We start from the raw sequence: 21,602 nt of genomic DNA, 5'->3' as shown, positions 1-21,602 counted from the left end.
TGTTGTAAAAATGAGAAATCGCTGGTCAACTTTTAACCCTTATAACTTCCTAACAAAAAAAAATTTTGGTTCCAAAATTGTGCTGATGTAAAGTAAACATGTGGGAAATGTTAGTTATCAAGTTTTTTGTGTGCCGTATCTCTGTGATTTAAGGGCATAAAAATTCAAAGTTGGAAAATTGCGAAATTTTCAAAATTTTCGCCAAATTTCCATTTTTCTCACAAATAATCGCAAGTTATTTGAATGAAATTTTACCACTAACATGAAGTACAATATGTCACGAGAAAACAATGTCAGAATCACCGGGATCCATGGAAGCGTTCCAGAGTTATGACCTCATAAAGGTACAGTGGTCAGAATTGTAAAAATTGGCCCGGTCATGAACGTGCAAACCACCCTTGGGGGTGAAGGGGTTAATCCGGTCTCTTTTCGGTTGGCTCTTCCTGTCACATTTAAAATCCATAATGCGTTTCATAAGTCCTTGTTGAAGAGGTTTGTTGAACCAGTAGTTCCTGGGGTGGCACCTCCGGACCCTGTATTGATTGAAGGTAACATGGAATATGAGGTAGAGAAGATACTGTATTCCCGTCTGGCTAGACGGAGACTCCAGTATTTGGTTAAGTGGAAGGGTTATGGTCAGGAGGATAATTCCTGGGTCTCTACCTCTGATATTCATGCCAAAAGATTGGTGCGTGCCTTTCATCGGGCTCACCCTGATCACCCTGGTGGCGTGGATGAGAGTTCGGTGACCCCTCCTCAAGGGGGAGGTACTGTTATGAGTTCATTTTCCCCTTCACCATTGAGGTCTGATGAACTCCCTCTTCTGGTGAAGGAAGGTAGTGAGGCTGATTACCAAGCACCTGAGCTGGGAGAGGATGACTGGGTGACGGGGATCTCTGACTGGATATAAGGCAGCCGACGCCCTTCTGCCTCGCTGGTGATTTCTCTGTGGAATTCTAGGAGACCAGTCTGATTCCTGCTCCTCAAAAGCTAAGTTTTCTGCTTTGCCTTTTTGCATTTGTGTTTTGGTTTTAGTTTGCCTTGCTTTTCTGGATTCTGCCATTCCCTGCTGGGGTGAGCTGAATTCCTTTTTTGTCGGTTTGCTCTGTCTTCAGAAAATACCTGAGTACTGACATAGTCTTTTTGAAGCTTAGCGTCTTCAGGGCCTTTTTCCCTGTCAGTCTGTTGGGTCTTATTTTGATAGGGTTTTTCGTGGATTGCAGACAGCAGCTTTCCTATCCTGTCCTATCTAGTTAGCTTGGGGCCCATCATTTGCTCAGTCTATCTTTCTATCTGTGTGAGTGTTTTTTCTTCTTGCTTCACCGTCATTATATGTTGGGGGCTGCCTATTGCTTTGGGGTCTGCTCTGGGGCAGTTTAGATTTCCCTTTCTGTCTTTAGGCTAGGCAGTTCTCCGGCTGTAATCGAGGGGTCTAGGGCATCGTAGGAACCCCCCACGGCTACTGCTAGTTGTTGTTGATAGGGTCAGGGGTCTGCAATCCGATAGCTGCCAACTTCTCTGGTTTTCTGGACTTAGCTAGCATTTCTGTTTTTGCCTCCTACGGTGACTCATTCATAGCAATCTCCATTTTACAGGAGAAATCTGAAGATCGGTGCGATGACGGTAGATAAACTAATCACGGGCCGCACGGAGGAAGTGCTTTATGTCATATACTGCTCAGGACAATTATTATATTGCCCAGACTATTAGACCGCGGCACATCAGGCTCAGAGAACATTGCCATTCAGTTACACAGGAAAAGGATCTGTGACATTAATGATATAAGAGAGGTCCATAATGCGGACCCCAATGTGCTGAGATGTGCAGGGATTGAGCCCGCTGATTATCCTGTACAAGGCGGTGACCAGAATAGATTACTACTAAAAAGAGAAGCAGCATAGATTGTGGACTGCGATGCACAAGTTCCTCTTGGCCTCAGTGATACATTGAATATGTCTGTGTGGCTGTGATCTATGATATATTTTTTTAATTTTTTGTATTAATCATTTCACTGTACTCACTGTAAATGTTTTGCACTTCTCAGTTAACCATTCCCTAACCCTTGTTGAAAGGAAGTGGTGTAACCCCCTGACAAGCATGGACCGGTAGAAGTGCTAAGCAAGTGCGAAACAGCCATAGTCCGTCAGGCTCTCTCCTCTGTATAGCTCCCTGCTACCTGCAGGCCACACTCTAATATGGTTTGATGTCATGTTTCACCATGGAATAAAATTGTAAGAAGGATCTGGGTGACAATTCTTTCAATTCCTTATGATTACTCTTATAGGTATACACAATGGTGATGAATGGAAGGCCGCATTCAATACACCGGAGGGTCATACTGAAAATTTGGTGATGCCATTCAGATTAAACAATGCTCCGGCAGTCTTTGAAAGTGCCTTTTTTTTTCTCCCCGATGGGTAGATTTGCGGTAGTTTACCTAGATGATATATTGAGTTACTCACGTCCTCTGCAGGAGCATCATGAGCATGTCAGACAGCTGGAGTGGGAAAAACATTACCCAGCAATCCCTTTTTGACATTTTGAAGACTTCCATCATTGAAAAATGTCCTAGCACCAAGAAACATAAAAGAGAAGAAGGAAGATTTGCTAAAAGTCGCCTGTCTCCCGAATAAAATCATTACATGCAATCTGAAAACTTGCCTCTGTTGTGACTGGATCTGCCATGGTCTCTCTGAATTCACCCTTATTTCTACTGGTGAAATTTTCCCGATCAAAACTCCCATGTCATGTTCCCCCAGTTATGTTTCACACGTGATTATATGCTCATACCAGAAATTATATGTGGGAAGGACGACCCAACCCCTCCTCAAAAGGCTGAACTCACACCACTCCAATACTCCATAGGGTTTTCTCCAACATGGGCTTTCACGGCACTGCACCATCAAACACAAGAAAGATTCCACACCACTGAGAATATTCCCCACAGAGGAGATTCCCCCACAGGGTCAGAATCGCATTGGACAACTACATCGGGAAGAAATCTTCTGGATTTATAAACTAAACCCCCTTACTCCAAATGGCCTCAGTGAGATTACAGATGTTACAGAGGCTCCTGCTGCACCAGCCTGGGATAAGTCAGATCATCACCGGATCACCGAACACCTCCTGTGACCCGGCTCCACCAGCGCTGCCGATCCCCCCCGGGTTTACTGAATTCAGACTGTGGGACAGACCCCCCATTTGACACATTAACTTTTTCCCTATTTTCCTTCTGAAACTTTGGGGTGCGTCTTATGGTCCGGTGCGGCTTATAGTCCGAAAGATACAGTATATCTTTATTCATTCTTTTAGGTGACCTCACTTCATTCATAGGCGCTTTATAATATAATTATTGTATGTAAGTGTGTTCTGTTTTCTCATGAACTATAATTTATCTTTGTGTGACGGACTTTCTCATGAACTTTGACATTTTGTGCTTTGTAGGCTTTTTTTTTCATTCCAAAGACATAAATGAGATTTGGGCATTTTAGCTCCTGGTGTGGAGTCGATAGCACAATCATATGCCGCCATATAGTAGACGGCCGGTAACTGGTGATAATTCCCTCATGTGTGGGGTCTATTTCCCTCCAGAGAAATCACACGTTATATTCCACACATAACACTGTGTAGAGAAGGCGGCGCGGGGTAATTGTGCCAGTAGTGAGGGGCAAATAATGGCGGGAATGTCACTGACTGAGGAGAAGGCTGCATGGAGCGTCTTCACTCCGGAGATCATGTGACCCCTGACTCCTCCCCTCCTGTGACCTCATCACAGGTCCTGTGCACAGAGCAGCCATATATGTGGAGTGCGGCTCTGCAGGTTAGTGATGGGCAGTCCGGCTCTTCTTGCTACTTTCCCGACTTTTCTCCCTCCTGTCCCTTCACTATAAAGCCTGGGCCTCATTATACAGCTGTACAGGGGTCTAGTGAAGGCTTTTTAGCTCTTTCCTCAGACTGTAGCTCCTGGGCACAGGCCCTCACTCCTGTCCCTTCACTATGAAGCCTGGGCCTCATTATACAGCTGTACAGGGGTCTAGTGAAGGCTTTTTAGCCCTTTCCTCAGACTGTAGCTCCTGGGCACAGGCCCTCACTCCTGTCCCTTCACTATAAAGCCTGGGCCTCATTATACAGCCGTACAGGTGTCAAGTGAAGGCTTTTTAGCCCTTTCCTCAGACTGTAGCTCCTGGGAACAAGCCCTCACTCCTGTCCCTTCACTATAAAGCCTGGGCCTCATTATACAGCTGTACAGGGGTCTAGTGAAGGCTTTTTAGCCCTTTCCGCACACTGTAACACCTGGAATCGGGCCCTCACTCCTGTCCCTTCACTATAAAGCCTGGGCCTCATTATACAGCTGTACAGGGGTCTAGTGAAGGCTTTTTAGCCCTTTCCTCAGACTGTAGCTCCTGGGCACAGGCCCTCACTCCTGTCCCTTCACTATGAAGCCTGGGCCTCATTATACAGCTGTACAGGGGTCTAGTGAAGGCTTTTTAGCCCTTTCCTCACACTGTAGCTCCTGAGAACAGGCCCTCACTCCTGTCCCTTCACTATAAAGCCTGGGCCTCATTATACAGCTGTACAGGGGTCTAGTGAAGGCTTTTTAGCCCTTTCCGCACACTGTAACACCTGGAATCGGGCCCTCACTCCTGTCCCTTCACTATAAAGCCTGGGCCTCATTATACAGCTGTACAGGGGTCTAGTGAAGGCTTTTTAGCCCTTTCCTCAGACTGTAGCTCCTGGGAACAGGCCCTCACTCCTGTCCCTTCACTATAAAGCCTGGGCCTCATTATACAGCTGTACAGGTGTCAAGTGAAGGCTTTTTAGCCCTTTCCTCAGACTGTAGCTCCTGGGAACAAGCCCTCACTCCTGTCCCTTCACTATAAAGCCTGGGCCTCATTATACAGCTGTACAGGGGTCTAGTGAAGGCTTTTTATCCCTTTCCTCAGACTGTAGCTCCTGGGAACAGGTCCTCATTCATGTCCCTTCACTATAAAGCCTGGGCCTCATTATACAGCTGTACAGGGGTCTAGTGAAGGCTTTTTAGCCCTTTCCTCAGTCTGTAGCTCCTGGGAACAGGCCCTCACTCCTGTCCCTTCACTATAAAGCCTGGGCCTCATTATACAGCTGTACAGGGGTCTAGTGAAGGCTTTTTAGCCCTTTCCTCAGACAGTAGCTCCTGGGAACAGGCCCTCTCCTGTCCCTTCACTATAAAGCCTGGGCCTGATTATACAACTGTACAGGGATCTAGTGAAGGCTTTTTAGCCCTTTCCTCAGACTGTAGCTCCTGAGAACAGGCCCTCACTCCTGTCCCTTCACTATAAAGCCTGGGCCTCATTATACTGCTATACATGGGTCTAGTGAAGGCTTTTTAGCCCTTTCCTCACACTGTAGCTCCTGGGAACAAACCCTCACTCCTGTCCCTTCACTATAAAGCCTGGACCTCATTATACAGCTGTACAGGGGTCTAGTGAAGGCTTTTTAGCCCTTTCCTCACACTGTAGCTCCTGGAATCGGGCACTCACTCCTGTCCCTTCACTATAAAGCCTGGGCCTCATTATACAGCTGTACAGGATTCTAGTGAAGGCTTTTTAGCCCTTTCCTCAGACTGTAGCTCCTGGGAACAGGCCCTCACTCCTGTCCCTTCACTATAAAGCCTGGGCCTCATTATACAGCTGTACAGGGGTCTAGTGAAGGCTTTTTAGCCCTTTCCTCATACTGTAGCTCCTGGGATCAGGCCCTCACTCCTGTCCCTTCACTATAAAGCCTGGGCCTCATTATACAGCTGTACAGGGGTCTAGTGAAGGCTTTTTAGCCCTTTCCGCACACTAACACCTGGAATCGGGCCCTCACTCCTGTCCCTTCACTATAAAGCCTGGGCCTCATTATACAGCTGTACAGGGGTCTAGTGAAGGCTTTTTAGCCCTTTCCTCAGACTGTAGCTCCTAGGCACAGGCCCTCACTCCTGTCCCTTCACTATGAAGCCTGGGCCTCATTATACAGCTGTACAGGGGTCTAGTGAAGGCTTTTTAGCCCTTTCCTCACACTGTAGCTCCTGAGAACAGGCCCTCACTCCTGTCCCTTCACTATAAAGCCTGGGCCTCATTATACAGCTGTACAGGGGTCTAGTGAAGGCTTTTTAGCCCTTTCCGCACACTGTAACACCTGGAATCGGGCCCTCACTCCTGTCCCTTCACTATAAAGCCTGGGCCTCATTATACAGCTGTACAGGGGTCTAGTGAAGGCTTTTTAGCCCTTTCCTCAGACTGTAGCTCCTGGGAACAGGCCCTCACTCCTGTCCCTTCACTATAAAGCCTGGGCCTCATTATACAGCTGTACAGGTGTCAAGTGAAGGCTTTTTAGCCCTTTCCTCAGACTGTAGCTCCTGGGAACAAGCCCTCACTCCTGTCCCTTCACTATAAAGCCTGGGCCTCATTATACAGCTGTACAGGGGTCTAGTGAAGGCTTTTTAGCCCTTTCCTCAGACTGTAGCTCCTGGGAACAGGTCCTCATTCATGTCCCTTCACTATAAAGCCTGGGCCTCATTATACAGCTGTACAGGGGTCTAGTGAAGGCTTTTTAGCCCTTTCCTCAGTCTGTAGCTCCTGGGAACAGGCCCTCACTCCTGTCCCTTCACTATAAAGCCTGGGCCTCATTATACAGCTGTACAGGGGTCTAGTGAAGGCTTTTTAGCCCTTTCCTCAGACAGTAGCTCCTGGGAACAGGCCCTCTCCTGTCCCTTCACTATAAAGCCTGGGCCTGATTATACAACTGTACAGGGATCTAGTGAAGGCTTTTTAGCCCTTTCCTCAGACTGTAGCTCCTGAGAACAGGCCCTCACTCCTGTCCCTTCACTATAAAGCCTGGGCCTCATTATACTGCTATACATGGGTCTAGTGAAGGCTTTTTAGCCCTTTCCTCACACTGTAGCTCCTGGGAACAAACCCTCACTCCTGTCCCTTCACTATAAAGCCTGGACCTCATTATACAGCTGTACAGGGGTCTAGTGAAGGCTTTTTAGCCCTTTCCTCACACTGTAGCTCCTGGAATCGGGCACTCACTCCTGTCCCTTCACTATAAAGCCTGGGCCTCATTATACAGCTGTACAGGATTCTAGTGAAGGCTTTTTAGCCCTTTCCTCAGACTGTAGCTCCTGGGAACAGGCCCTCACTCCTGTCCCTTCACTATAAAGCCTGGGCCTCATTATACAGCTGTACAGGGGTCTAGTGAAGGCTTTTTAGCCCTTTCCTCATACTGTAGCTCCTGGGATCAGGCCCTCACTCCTGTCCCTTCACTATAAAGCCTGGGCCTCATTATACAGCTGTACAGGGGTCTAGTGAAGGCTTTTTAGCCCTTTCCTCATACTGTAGCTCCTGGGATCAGGCCCTCACTCCTGTCCCTTCACTATAAAGCCTGGGCCTCATTATACAGCTGTACAGGGGTCTAGTGAAGGCTTTTTAGCCCTTTCCTCAGACTGTAGCTCCTGGGAACAGGCCCTCACTCCTGTCCCTTCACTGTAAAGCTTGGGCCTCATTATACAGCTGTACAGGGGTCTGTTGAAGGCTTTTTAGTCCTTTCCTCAACTGTAGCTCCTGGGAACAGGTCCTCACTCCTGTCCCTTTACTATAAAACCTGGGCCTCATTATACAGCTGTACAGGGGTCTAGTGAAGGCTTTTTAGCCCTTTCCTCAGACTGTAGCTCCTGGGATCAGGCCCTCACGCCTGTCCCTTCACTATAAAGCCTGGGCCTCATTATACAGCTGTACAGGTGTCAAGTGAAGGCTTTTTAGCCCTTTCCTCAGACTGTAGCTCCTGGGAACAGGCCCTCACTCCTGTCCCTTCACTATAAAGCCTGGGCCTCATTATACAGCTGTACAGGGGTCTAGTGAAGGCTTTTTAGCCCTTTCCTCAGACAGTAGCTCCTGGGAACAGGCCCTCTCCTGTCCCTTCACTATAAAGCCTGGGCCTCATTATACAGCTGTACAGGGGTCTAGTGAAGGCTTTTTAGCCCTTTCCTCAGACTGTAGCTCCTGGGAACAGGTCCTCACTCCTGTCCCTTCACTATAAAGCCTGGGCCTCATTATACAGCTGTACAGGGGTCTAGTGAAGGCTTTTTAGCCTTTTCTTCACACTGTAGCTCCTGGGAACAAGCCCTCACTCCTGTCCCTTCACTATAAAGCCTGGACCTCATTATACAGCTGTACAGGGGTCTAGTGAAGGCTTTTTAGCCCTTTCCTCACACTGTAGCTCCTGGAATCGGGCCCTCACTCCTGTCCCTTCACTATAAAGCCTGGGCCTCATTATACAGCTGTACAGGATTCTAGTGAAGGCTTTTTAGCCCTTTCCTCAGACTGTAGCTCCTGGGAACAAGACCTCACTCTTGTCCCTTCACTATAAAGCCTGGGCCTCATTATACAGCTGTACAGGGGTCTGTTGAAGGCTTTTTAGTCCTTTCTTCAACTGTAGCTCCTGGGAACAGGTCCTCACTCCTGTCCCTTTACTATAAAACCTGGGCCTCATTATACAGCTGTACAGGGGTCTAGTGAAGGCTTTTTAGCCCTTTCCTCAGACTGTAGCTCCTGGGATCAGGCCCTCACTCCTGTCCCTTCACTATAAAGCCTGGGCCTCATTATACAGCTGTACAGGTGTCAAGTAAAGGCTTTTTAGCCCTTTCCTCAGACTGTAGCTCCTGGGAACAGGCCCTCACTCCTGTCCCTTCACTATAAAGCCTGGGCCTCATTATACAGCTGTACAGGGGTCTAGTGAAGGCTTTTTAGCCCTTTCCTCAGACAGTAGCTCCTGGGAACAGGTCCTCACTCCTGTCCCTTCACTATAAAGCCTGGGCCTCATTATACAGCTGTACAGGGGTCTAGTGAAGGCTTTTTAGCCCTTTCCTCAGACAGTAGCTCCTGGGAACAGGCCCTCTCCTGTCCCTTCACTATAAAGCCTGGACCTCATTATACAGCTGTACAGGGGTCTAGTGAAGGCTTTTTAGCCCTTTCCTCACACTGTAGCTCCTGGAATCGGGCCCTCACTCCTGTCCCTTCACTATAAAGCCTGGGCCTCATTATACAGCTGTACAGGATTCTAGTGAAGGCTTTTTAGCCCTTTCCTCAGACTGTAGCTCCTGGGAACAAGACCTCACTCTTGTCCCTTCACTATAAAGCCTGGGCCTCATACAGCTGTACAGGGGTCTAGTGAAGGCTTTTTAGCCCTTTCCTCAGACTGTAGCTCCTGGGATCAGGCCCTCACTCCTGTCCCTTCACTATAAAGCCTGGGCCTCATTATACAGCTGTACAGGTGTCAAGTGAAGGCTTTTTAGCCCTTTCCTCAGACTGTAGCTCCTGGGAACAGTCCCTCACTCCTGTCCCCTCACTATAAAGCCTGGGCCTCATTATACAGCTGTACAGGGGTCTAGTAAAGGCTTTTTAGCCCTTTCCTCAGTCTGTAGCTCCTGGGAACAAGCCCTCACTCCTGTCCCTTCACTATAAAGCCTGGGCCTCATTATACAGCTGTACAGGGGTCTAGTGAAGGCTTTTTAGCCCTTTCCTCAGACTGTAGCTCCTGGGAACACGTCCTCACTCCTGTCCCTTCACTATAAAGCCTGGGCCTCATTATACAGCTGTACAGGGGTCTAGTGAAGGCTTTTTAGCCCTTTCCTCAGACTGTAGCTCCTGGGAACAGGCCCTCACTCCTGTCCCTTCATTATAAAGCCTGGGCCTCATTATACAGCTGTACAGGAGTCTAGTGAAGGCTTTTTAGCCCTTTCCTCAGACTGTAGCTCCTTGTCACATGTGATCTCACCATAACTCTAACAAGCCAATTAAGGTGTGAAATCTTGGTCAAAATTATCTCAGTACACAAATCTCCAAGGGTGCCCAAAGTTTCGTGGGTCGCCCTCCCAGGGCTGTGGGGTACTCGGTACCGGGCCGGTAACTCAGTGGGGAAGATGTCACAGCAGCGGTGACCCGGTCCGTGGCCCTGGGCGCCCAATGTAAAAACGGGATTGAATGGTGGAATGTAGTTGATTAGATGAATAGTTTGTGACGCCACCTGTGGTGTTCGGCAATAGAGATGTAAGCCGACGCTGCATGCAGATCCTCTGGGACTGATGGTGTGGTGCAGCAATGAGGTTATAGCCCTCCACAGGCAGGGCTGTAGTCCCAGGGCAGAGTAGGTGAAGTGACACGTAGATGGTGTAGTGTCTGGCACAAGGGATGTGACAGTGCTGGGCAGGTTGGTGCAGGAATGAGTGGAGGACACCAGGGCATGTAGTTCCAAAGTTTTACTCACAGTCTGTAGTACACACAGGTGCCCGCCTCCGTGCCGTGTCCTCCGGGTCAGAGACTCAGTCAACCTCCAGGCCAGATGGAATACTCCTTTCCAACACTCCGCCAACATGTGCCTTTCTGAACGTCTCTTCTTATGGCGCCTTTAAATGAAGTACTCCTAGTACAGAGTTACACTGGAGTTCCTCCTGTCCGATGTTCTTATGAACTCTACTTGTACGGCAGACAGCTGTAGCCTGCTTCGGGGACTCCTTGCTATTAAGTCCCGGCTCACTATCCAGTTGCTGTTGTGCCCCCAAGTCTTGTGTGGGAATAAAGTGGTCACTACTTCTATTCCTCCGGTGTCTGCTGCAGGACCATTAGTATCCATACAACCTCGGGGACCGGGTCCCGGCCTTGCGCTTAGAACTTCTAGGAAGGGTTCTCTTCTAACCCACGTCCTCTGTTCTCTTTTAATCCTCACGTTCCGTACTGATCTTCCTTTCTATGGAGTATCAGGCTTTCAGTCTATGTTGCTCTCTCTTCCTTTCCTGTGCCTGCAGACTCAGGTCACTGGGATCTGCTGCAGCACTTCCATCCATCTATCCCTCTCTCTGGGGATCTTCTCTCCAACTCTCTAACCAACTGACATCTCAATTCTCAACTCTTCCTGCTCTCTGTAATATAAACTAACTCCACCCACCTCCCAGCACGTTTCGTGTTTCAAGCAGGGAGCCACCAATTGGTGCTTTGCTATACTCCAAGCAGGGAGCCGCCGAAGGTGCTTTGCTACACTACTTTGTGGTGTGGGGTGCAGGTGTTGGAGTGTGGTCAGGTGTCTTCACCTTACCTGGATGTTGGGTTACCACACTTCAGGAGGAGGTGCAGTACCTCTGTGGCGACTGAGCCTCAGTGGCGCCACATTCGCATCGCCCCTTTTTTCTTCTTGCAATTATAAAATTATAAAAAAGTCTCTATATATATTTTTTTTATTATTATTTTTGCCTAAAATACAATGGACATGTGTCATCTTAGAGGTTCATCCCACTCGTGCTCAATATTTAATAGGGTCTTACTATTAAACTTAATGAAAAGTTTGGTGAATTTCTTTGAGCTGTTATTACTAGAGATGAGCGAATATCGTCGGAGAAGTTGTTATTGGCTAATATCGCTTACCGAATAGCTGCATCGGGACCCCGGATCCCTGGAGCGCTCCCGATAATCAGCTGCATGTGTCGCCCTCCATGCAGGTGCTGTGACTATCACACAGCGCGACACACGCAGCTGATTATCGGGAGCGTTCCAGCACACTGAGTCCTGCACACACTGCGGCCCCTGATCATGTGACCCCTGACTCCTCCCCTCCTGTGACCTCATCACAGGTCCTGTGCGCACAGAGCAGTCATATATTTGGCGGACACTCCTGGATCTTCTGCTTTATGGGCCGGTTCCTCCTGTGAGTCCTATTAACCCTTTAGCTCCCTGTATTCTCCTTTTTGACCAGGACAATATCTGAATTCAGATAGTGTAACAGGGATTTAAGCAATGTGGAAGGAAAAAATTACAATTTTACTTTTTTCCTCACAAAAATGTGACTTTAGCCCCAAAATTGGCAGCGTAACATCCAGGAGATGTGGAGGGGGCCGTATGAGGGCAACAACCCAGCAGCAGGACCGCTACCTCCGCCTTTGTGCAAGGAGGAACAGGAGGAGCACTGCCAGAGCTCTGCAAAATGATCTTCAGCAGGCCACAAATGTTCATGTGTCTGCACAAACAGTTAGAAACTGACTCCATGAGGATGGTCTGAGGGCCCGACGTCCACAGATGGGGGTTGTGCTCACAGCCCAACACCGTACAGGATGCTTGGCATTTGCCACAGAACACCAGGATTGGCAAATTCACCACTGGCGCCCTGTGCTCTTCACAGATGGAAGCAGGTTCACACTGAGCACGTGACAGACGTGACAGAGTCTGGAGACGCCGTGGAGAGCGATTTGCTGCCTGCAACACCCTTCAGCATGACCGGTTTGGCAGTGGGTCAGTAATGGTGTGGGGTGGCATTTCTTTGGAGGGCCACACGATGTTTGGCTGTGAGCACAACCCCCATGGAGACACAATTGTGCCTTTACCTGTAGATAAATTCCCAGTGGGGGCAATTTCCAAAATGCAATAACTTAAGTGGGGAATTTATCCCTGTCAGTCCCTGTTATCTTGGCTGACCCTGGTCCCCAAAGACTCCTGCCCTACAAGGGCAGTCCACAGCTGACCCTTAATGTCTAGCCAGCCCTGGACTGACCCTGGGTGCCTTACGATGCGTTTCTTCAAAGGTATAATTCATCAGGGGAATGGCACCTATCAGGAGAAAACTTGGGCAGCATGTCCTTCCATATGAAGCAAGAGGCAGTGGTAGATATCAGGGAAGAAAACTAAACCCTGTAAAATAATAAATCTCCTCATATGTTTCCCTTATTATCTCCAGTAATTGTATTATTACACAGGATTCTTATGATGTTACATCGGATCATCTTCTTCTCATTCAGGTCTCTACAATATCGGATCCTCTCAGTGAAGATCTTCTACAGAAGAGAATTTTCCTGATTTACCCATCAAGGATGGATATGGACAGAGACAAGATGGCGGAGAGGATAATACACCTCACCCTAGAGATCCTCTTCCGTCTCACTGGAGAGGTGAGAGATTCTGATGACGTCACATTACATCATTCTTATCTATGGGAATAACAGACAGTACTGGAGAGGTGAGGACTCTGGGAATGTCTGTAGTGAGATTTATTAATGTGTCTCTCCATAACCAGGATTACACAGTGGTGAAGAAGACCTCAAGTGATTGCTGTCAGGACCCTGTGTCTGAAGGATTTGGAAGAACCCTGAGCCCAATCACGGGGCCTCCACCTCACCCCCTGATCCATGAGGACATCAATGACCAGAAGATCCTAGAACTCATCTACAAGATGATTGAGCTGCTGACTGGAGAGGTGACACTGCTGGGAATGCTGGGACATTATACAGTAACACTATGAAGGGTTCGGGGGATGACGGTATCACTGTATGTGTCAGGTTCCTATAAGGTGTCAGGATGTCGCTGTCTATTTCTCCATGGAGGAGTGGGAGTATTTTGAAGGACACAAAGATCAGTACAAGAACGTCATAATGGAGGTTCCCCAGCCCCTAACATCTCCAGGTAATAGGACTAAATACACACGGCCTATAATTATCTGTATGTAGAGAATGAATTCAGTCCCTGTATGTGTTTCCTCCAGATCTATCCAGTAAGAGGACAACACCAGAGAGATGTCCCTGTCCTCTTCTTCCACAGGACTGTAACCAAGAATATCCCAGTGCTCCTCAGGATCATCAGGTAGATGGAGAGAAGGTGTCAGGAGATCTCCCCTATGATGTGTGGACGGCTGTGAAAGTCTTGTGCTCAGTCTTGTTTTACCTCACCATCCTCGTAGCTCTTCTCTGAACTTGCTCTCGCTTGTCAATGTTTTTTTTTAACTTTAGTGCCCAGAACTGGACACAGTGTTCCAGAAGAGATCTGACCCACAAGGAGAAGATGAGAATAATTATTTGACGTGATGTAGACTATACTTCTCTTAATACATCACAGAACTAGTGTTGGCAGCGGATTACTCACGATTCTCTCCAAGCGTGTGACAACAGAACTTGCTTATTCAGGAACAATCAGGAACAATATATGATAAGCTTAATAGATCAGGAATAAATCATTTGCGTGTCTCTATCTGTACATCATCTACAGCAGGCTGCTTCTCTCATACACAGACTCAACAGGAAATACAGTCACATGCTCTCCCTGTGTGAGCCTCTGAGAGGTTTTTTTAAACTTTATAAACAGCATACAAAACTAGCAACTAAACACTCATACACCCCCACTCAACAACTACTTATCCTGTTTTTCCCATTGCGGTGCTGAAGTCCACAAACTTGGCTCTTGATAATGGCTTTGTCATACCATCAGCTATCATCTTGTCAGACTCGCAGTAAACAAACTGGAGTACACCACGTTCTACTAAGTCACGTAAGTGGTGATGTTTTACATCAATGTGCTTAGTCCTTGCACTAATCTTCTTACTGCTGGCAAGGTAACTGTTGGTTGAGCTAATGGCTTGCCAAAATCTTCCAAAAGTTGTTTCAACCAAATTACATAAGCATAGGCAGCAGACATATATTCTGCTTCTGTAGAAGATAATGCGGCTGGCACTTGTTTTCTGCTGGACTAAGAAATTGAATTTTCTCCTAACTTGAACATGTAACCACATGTTGATTTCTGATCACTTGAATCTCCAGCCCAATCTGCATCGACATAACCTCTGAGAGTGAGATCTCCTGATGCAGAAATCTTAACATTAACCTTTGAGTTTCTTTAAGATATTGAAGAATTCTCTTAATTGCATTCCAGTCTCTCTGGCGTGGCTTGCTTACACGTCGACAGAGAATTCCGACTGTGGCTGTGATATCCGGACAAGTTGTTGTTGTTATGTACAGAAGCGCCCCCACTGCTTGTCTGTAACTCTCAGCCTTTGGCTTCTGATATTCCAAACTAGTTTACGATTGTGGAAATTTTAGAGCTTTGGTTAAGAAGAAAACTCCCATCTTCCTCTCTGTGGATTTGGATTCCCAAATAATATGTCACATTTCCAAGGTCCTTAGTCTCAAAGTGCTGGTTGAGAATTTCACCTAGCTTTGCAAATTCTTTTTCATCTTGATGAGACATGATTACATCGTCTACATATAGGAGAAGATACATCCACTCCTTCGCTACATTTTTCTTAAACAAACATGGATCAGCTTGAGAGCTTTTAAATCTTTCATCCATCAAGACTTTGTTCATTTTCGAGTTCCAAGCTCTTGCCGACTGCTTAAGTCCATAGAGAGATTTTTGCATTTTACAAACAAGGTGCTCTTAAACATAATAACATAGTTAGTAAGGCCAAAAAAAGCCATGTGTCCATCCAGTTCAGCCTATATTCCATCAGAATAAATCTCCAGATCTACGTCCTTCTAAAGCACCTATTAACTGTAAGATACAATATTGTTATGCTCCAGGAAGACATCCAGGCCTCTCTTGAACCCCTGGACTGAGATCGCCATCACCACCTCATTAGGCAAGGAATTCTTCACCCTTTTTAATATACTCCTTGGGTTGGCTCATGTACAACTCTTCTTCAATGTCACCATGTATTTTTTGGGGAAAAAATGGTATGTGGTCAGTTTGAGGAGCGCTATGGCAATAGAGCACACTGCAATAAGTAGATAGTGAAGAGCCTTTTATTAGACCTCTACGCGTTTCAGCAGCGGATCGCTGCCTTCCTCAGGTGGATTTGTCAATGTCACCATGTAGGAAGGCTGTTTTGATGTCAAAATGTCTCACTGTCATCTGTTGAACTGCAGCTACGGACATTAAAGTTCTGAATGTGGTTTGCTTCACAACTGGAGAAAATGTTGCATCATAATCTTCACCATACTTTTGCGAGTACCCTTTTGCGACCAATCTTGCCTTAAACCGGTGAACGTTACCTTCTGAGTCATATTTGTTTTTGAAGACCCACTTACATCCGATAGCTCTTTTTCCTTGTGGTAGCTCAGTAAGCTCCCATGTCTGGAGTTGGTGAAGGGATGCCATCTCTTCATTAGCAGCATTTATCCACTTCTGCTTCTCGTGGACAGGCAGTTTTTGCATCACTTGCCATGACTGTGGCTCTGGTTCAGGAAGTGTTCTGACCATATAAGAAAAGTGTCTAGCTGGGATACCTTTGTTTGGCCTTTCTGATCTCCTGACTGGAGGTTGACTTGGTTTTTCTGTGTCTTCCTTGGTGGCTTCAGAGCTTATCTACACTTCAGTGTTTTCCATTACGTCATCTGGGTTTGGTGATTAAGATTCTTGTTCTTGCTTCTTAGGTTCAACAACTGGTGTAACTTCATGGAATTTGAGCAATTCAGAGTTTTCATCAGTCACTACATCTCTGCTGATTGTTGCTGTGTTGGTCTCTGGGTGTAGGATTCTGTATCCCTTTTGAGTTTCCCTAGAGCCCACCAGGACTCCTTGCTTTGCGTGTGCTTCCCACTTGGAAGTTTTTCTTTGGAAACATACACAAATGTTTTGCTTCCAAATATCCTGAGGTGCTTCAGGTTAGGCTTCTCGCAGTTCCACAGCTCATATGGAGTTTTATTTGTGGCTTTGCCTGGCACTCTGTTTTAAAGATGGTAAGCTGTCATGATGGCTTTTACCCAATACATTGTAGGTAGATTCGCATCAAACAACATACTTCTTCCACTTTCACAGAGAGTTCTCTCTGCAATTATTATTATTATACATTTTTATAGCGCCATTTATTCCATGGCACTTTACATGTGAAAAGGGGCAAATATAGACAAGTACAATAAACATGAGCAAAACAAGGTGCACACAAGTACAGAAGGAGAGAGGATCCTGCCCGCAAGGGCTCACAGTTTACAGGGGATGGGTGAGGATACACTAGGAGAGGGTAGAGCTGGTCGTGCGGCGGTTCAGTAGACTGAAGATCATTGCAGGTTGTAGGCTTGTCGGAAGTGGTGAGTCTTCAGGTTCTTTTTGAAGGTTTCCATGGTAGGCGAGAGTCTGATGTGATGGAGTAGAGTTCCAGAGTATGGGGGAAGCACGGGAGAAGTCTTGTACGTGGTTGTGAGAAGAAGAGATAAGAGGGGAGTGGAGAAGGAGATCTTGAGAGGATCGAAGGTTGCATGTGGGTAAGAACCGGGAGACCATGTCACAGATGTATGGAGGAGACAGGTTGTGGATGGCTTTGTATGTCATAGTTAGGGTTTTGAACTGGAGCCTGTGGATGATAGGAAGCCAATGAAGGACTTGGCAGAGAGGAGAGGCTGGGGAATAATGGGGACACAGGTGGATTAGTCGGGAAGCAGAGTATAGGATGGATTGGAGTGGTGCCAGAGGGGAGGCCAGAGAGTTGGAGGTTGCAGTAGTCGAGGCGGGAGATGATAAGAGCATGCACAAGTGTTTTTGTGGTTTCATGGTCAAGGAATGCACGGATTTGGGAAATATTTTTGAGTTTGAGATGGCAGGAGGAGGCAAGGATATGTGGCTTGAAAGAGAGGGCAGAGTCAAGAATCACCCAGAGGCACCGAGCATGCGGGACTGTGGAAAGTGAGCAGCCATTGACATTAATGGATAGGTCTGGTGGAGGGGTAGAGTGAGATGGGGGGAAAGATTATGAATTCTGTTTTGTCCATGTTCAGTTTTAGAAAGCGAGTGGAGTAGAAAGTTGAAATAGCAGAAAGACATTGTGGGATTTTGGTCAGTAAGGAGGTGAGGTCAGGTCCAGATAGGTAGATCTGCGTGTCATCGGCATAGAGATGATACTGCAAACCATGGGATTCTATGAGCTGTCCCAGGTGGAAGGTGTAGATGGAGAAGAGTAGGGGTCCTAGAACTGAGCCTTGAGGATCACCGACAGGGGGCAAGGTGAGGGGGTGGTGTGGAGAGGGAGACACCGAATGTTCGGTCTGTTAGATATGATGAGATACAGGTTAGAGCCAAGCCTGTGATGCCAAGGAGGCAGTGAGCGATAAAAGTTTAGAGGCAGCTAGGGTGGAAGTGTCAATGGGGATGTTGAAGTCACCCATGATGATAGTGGGGATGTCAGCAGAGAGGAAATGAAGTAGCCAGGTGGTGAAGTGGTCGAGAAAGGTGGAGATGGCTAGTTCTGGGGGGGCAGTAGATGACAGCCAGTTGGAGGGGGAGTAGATGCAGATGGAGTGCACCTCAAACGAGGGAAGCGTAGCGGAGAGTGGTAGCGAAATTGGGGTAAAGGAGCAGGTATCGGAGAGGAGCAAGCCAACTCCTCCACTACGTTTGTGGCTGAGGCGAGGGGTGTGAGAGAGATGGAATCCGCCGTAAAAAAGTGCAGCTGGAGAGGCTGAGTCAGAGGGGTGAACCAGGTTTCGGTGATGCCAAGGAAGGAGAGTTTGTTGGTGAAGAAGAGGTCATGGATAAACGACAGTTTATTGCAAACCGAGCGTGCACTCAATAGTGCTCCAGGTAGAGGGATCGGGGGAGTGGGAGCTGGATGAATGGATATGAGGTTATCATCATTACGAAAATGTGTAGAGGATCATGGCAGGGTGTTAGAAGTGAGTGTGGGGAAGTGTTTAGGAGGGCCAGGATTTGGGGATACGTCACCAGCAGTGAGGAGTAACAGACAGAGCGTTAGAATATGGGAGCAGGATAGGACATGATGTTGCCGTGTATGTCTAGAGAAAAAAGGATTGTATGTGGAGCAACAGTTCTGAAGACGAGGTGAGATGGCTGGGGAGGATGAAGGGGGAAATGACTAGTTCCTTACTAGGTGGGGGGATTACAGGAGTTAGAAAAAAATAGAATAGTATGGGGGTGAAAGTGGAAAGAAACCAAAGCATTGTAGTGGTTATCTATTACATCACCTTAAAGTCAAATTCCAGTCCAATTCTAGTCTAATTCAGAGTAGTGCAATTAGAAATCTGTAATTTGAAATATGGAATTTGAAATATGCCTGCTCGGACTACGTCAGACGCATGGCCCTGAATATATATGTGACTGAGAGGGATCAGTTGTGCGAGGGTATATGGGCGTGTGTGGGCAGACCACATGTTTCGTGTTAACCAAAGGTGATAAAAAGGGGGGAGGGACTGCTGTTGTGAATTCTCTTTCTGGGCTCCCTCTGGTGGTTACTGAAGGTAGTGGAACTTGTCAGATTGACAAAGGTGTTGCAAATTCTCTTTCTGGGCTCCCTCTGGTGGTTACTGGAGGTAGTGGAGCTGGTCAGATTGACAGAGTCTTGCCACCTGATAATGATGACAATTGGAGATCTGGGATTTCTGACTGGTGTATTTAATACAGCTGACTTCCTTCCATCCCTGCTGGTGATTTTCTTCCTGTGCCTTCTAAGGTCTGATGTCTGACGTCTCTTGCTCTGTTCCTGCATGGTTCAGCTAAGTGGTTCATTTGCTAATCTTTTTGCATTTGATCTGGTTTTGTCTATCTCTGCTTTGTGCAGGTCAGCTTGCTCCTGCTGGGGCTGTGCTGGATCACCGCCCATATGTTACTGCTTGTGTCAGTTTGTTCTGGCCCCTGTTGTGTTGGTCTCTTTTTGCCTTGCTTTCAGTATATACCAGAGTGCTGATATAGTGGGGGCGAAGTCGTGTGACTTCAGTGTTTTTGTGCATCAGACGTGTTGGATTTTTCAGGGTTTTTGCGTGATTGCAAACAGTGTCTTTCCTTTCCTGTCCTGTCTAGTCAGTTTGGGCCCCATCATTTGCTCAGTTTATTTTCCTGCCTGCGTTTGTGTTTTCATCTTGTCTCACCGACAATATATGTTTGGGGGCAGTCTATTCCTTTGGTGTCTGCTCCGGGGCAGTTTAGATTTTACCTTTCTTGCTTTAGGCTTAGTTAGCTCTCCGGCTGTGCCGAGGCATCTAGGGCTTCGTAGGTACGCCCCACGGCTACTGCTAGTTGTGTGGATAGGATCAGGGGTCTGCAATCCGCTTAGTTACCAACCTCTCTGGTTTTCTAGTGGCTTAGCCTGGTCCTGCTATCCTCCTCGGTGACCCATTCATAACAGACTGCCCACTCAGAGACATGCATGGAAGCCACAAGAGGAATGAAGTACATTATGGATACAAAAAGTAGGGTAAGCAGTGCATACCAGGGATAGTAAATGCAATTCACAAACACAGTCAGGAGCTGGGAAAAGTTGGGGACATTCAGTGCATACCAGGGATATGCCATTTTGTTCTGGGTTGTATGGAATGGTAGTCTGGAACACAATTCCATCCTTTTTCAAAATGGTTTGCACCTTACCACTTGTATATTCGGTTCCATTATCTGCACACAGGGCTTTTGGCATTCTTCCAAATTTGTTAAACACTACAGCAAGATATTCTTCAAGTTTCTGTGGAACTTCATCCTTACTGTGAAGCAGGTAGGCGACTGTATATCTGGAGTAGTCATCAATAAATGTGAGAAAATATCTCATTTTGCTAGGAGTTTGAACACTCATTGGACCACATACATCTGTATCAGATCCAGAGGCTGTGCAGATCTAGTGGTGCTTATTTTAGGAAAGAATTTTCTGGACATTTTCCCTGTAAGACAGCTAGTGCATGTCATCATTTGACTGCACTGGTTGATTTCAATACCATTTGCAAGATGAGCTAGCTTCCTTACTGCTTCTGGGTCTCTGTGCCTAAATCTGGAGTCACACATAGCGACTTCACCGATCTCAAGGTGTCAGGATCGCTGGTAAGTCGCTATGTGATCGCTGGTGAGCTGTCACACAGAGCGCTTCACCAGCGATCAGCACAGCGATGCCGAGCGCCCAGCATCGCTTGCCATCCCTGTAAAAAATAGAATTAAAATAAAAAATATTGTTATTCTCACCTTCCGACGTCCCGCGCAGCCTTCCTCTCTCCACGCTCCGGTCCCAGTAATCCTTTGCGAGAATGACCGCGAGAGTCACAGTCTCGCAGGAGTGCGAAGTCTCACGGTCATTCGTGCAAAGGATTACTGGGACCGGGAGCGTGGAGAGAGGCGGGAATGCTGCGCGGGACGTCGGAAGGTGAGAATAACAATTTTTTTTATTTTAATTCTATTTTTTACAGCTGATCGCTGGTCTCCCGCTGTCACACACAGCGATGCGTGCTGGCCAGCGGGAGACCAGCGACCAAAAAAATGTCCAGAGGTTTCTTACAGCGATCAGCGATACCGGCAGGGGGGCCGTTCGCTGATCGCTGTGACATACAGCGATCTCGCTGGTGAGATCGCTGTTACGTCACAAAAGTTGTGACTCAGCAGCGATCTCGCTAGCGAGATTGCTATGTGTGACTCCAGCTTAAGACGTCTGTGCCATACATGGATACAGTTCATATGCAGATCTTGTCTAGCACCGTAAACTCATTCTTTTCATTTTATCTGATAAAGTTCTTGTGGGATTTTTCCTACTGTGACCCTTCTTTTAGATGATGCAGCTGTTATCTCTAAAAGTAACTAGATTCCTGTTTTGCGTGAGCTTCTTTACTGACAGAAGATTGCTTTCAAGGCTGGGAACATAGAGAACATCCTTTTGTCATGATCCAGGTCAGGGTTTGTTTCTTGTTATTCTCTCCCTGGCCTGGTCATGTGAGGATTAACTTTCTCTGCCTCGTTTTGGGATCTGTTTGGCTATTTCGGTCTGCTGCTGCCTGCAGGCAGCGTCAGTAATAGTTCTAGTGTTTGCTCCCCGTGCTGTGACCCTTTGGTATTTGACCCGGCTTGATCTCTGACCTG

At 47.2% G+C, this 21,602-nt stretch overlaps 2 protein-coding genes across 2 annotated transcripts in view; both read left to right on the top strand.

Moving 5' to 3' along the window:
• The window catches only part of LOC141060203 (uncharacterized), a 148,615-nt gene that overhangs the window by 99,672 nt on the left and 27,341 nt on the right, over window positions 1-21,602 (top strand). The gene's annotated exons all lie outside the window — the stretch shown is intronic.
• Window positions 12,639-14,099, top strand: LOC141060246 (uncharacterized). The gene is made up of 6 exons (XM_073556475.1): window positions 12,639-12,668; window positions 12,761-12,952; window positions 13,078-13,257; window positions 13,340-13,463; window positions 13,543-13,640; window positions 13,787-14,099. The coding sequence occupies exons 1-6, from the start codon at window positions 12,639-12,641 to the stop codon at window positions 13,859-13,861; spliced, it is 699 nt and encodes a 232-aa protein (XP_073412576.1). The 3' UTR covers window positions 13,862-14,099.

This window comes from Dendrobates tinctorius, unplaced genomic scaffold (genome assembly GCF_039654945.1).
Source record: "Dendrobates tinctorius isolate UK_male_01 unplaced genomic scaffold, ASM3965494v1 ptg000233l, whole genome shotgun sequence".
NCBI classification, from domain to species: domain Eukaryota; kingdom Metazoa; phylum Chordata; class Amphibia; order Anura; family Dendrobatidae; genus Dendrobates; species Dendrobates tinctorius.
The sequence above is the reverse complement of the archived record's forward strand: the minus strand, read 5'-3'. Positions and strand labels throughout refer to the sequence as shown.

Coding starts and splice junctions, on each gene's coding strand:
- LOC141060246 (XM_073556475.1), top strand. CDS start 12,639: ATGTCCTTCCATATGAAGCAAGAGGCAGTG. Junction 13,464..13,542: donor CCAGCCCCTAACATCTCCAG/GTAATAGGACTA, acceptor TGTTTCCTCCAG/ATCTATCCAGTAAGAGGACA. Junction 13,641..13,786: donor GTGCTCCTCAGGATCATCAG/GTAGATGGAGAG, acceptor TTTTAACTTTAG/TGCCCAGAACTGGACACAGT.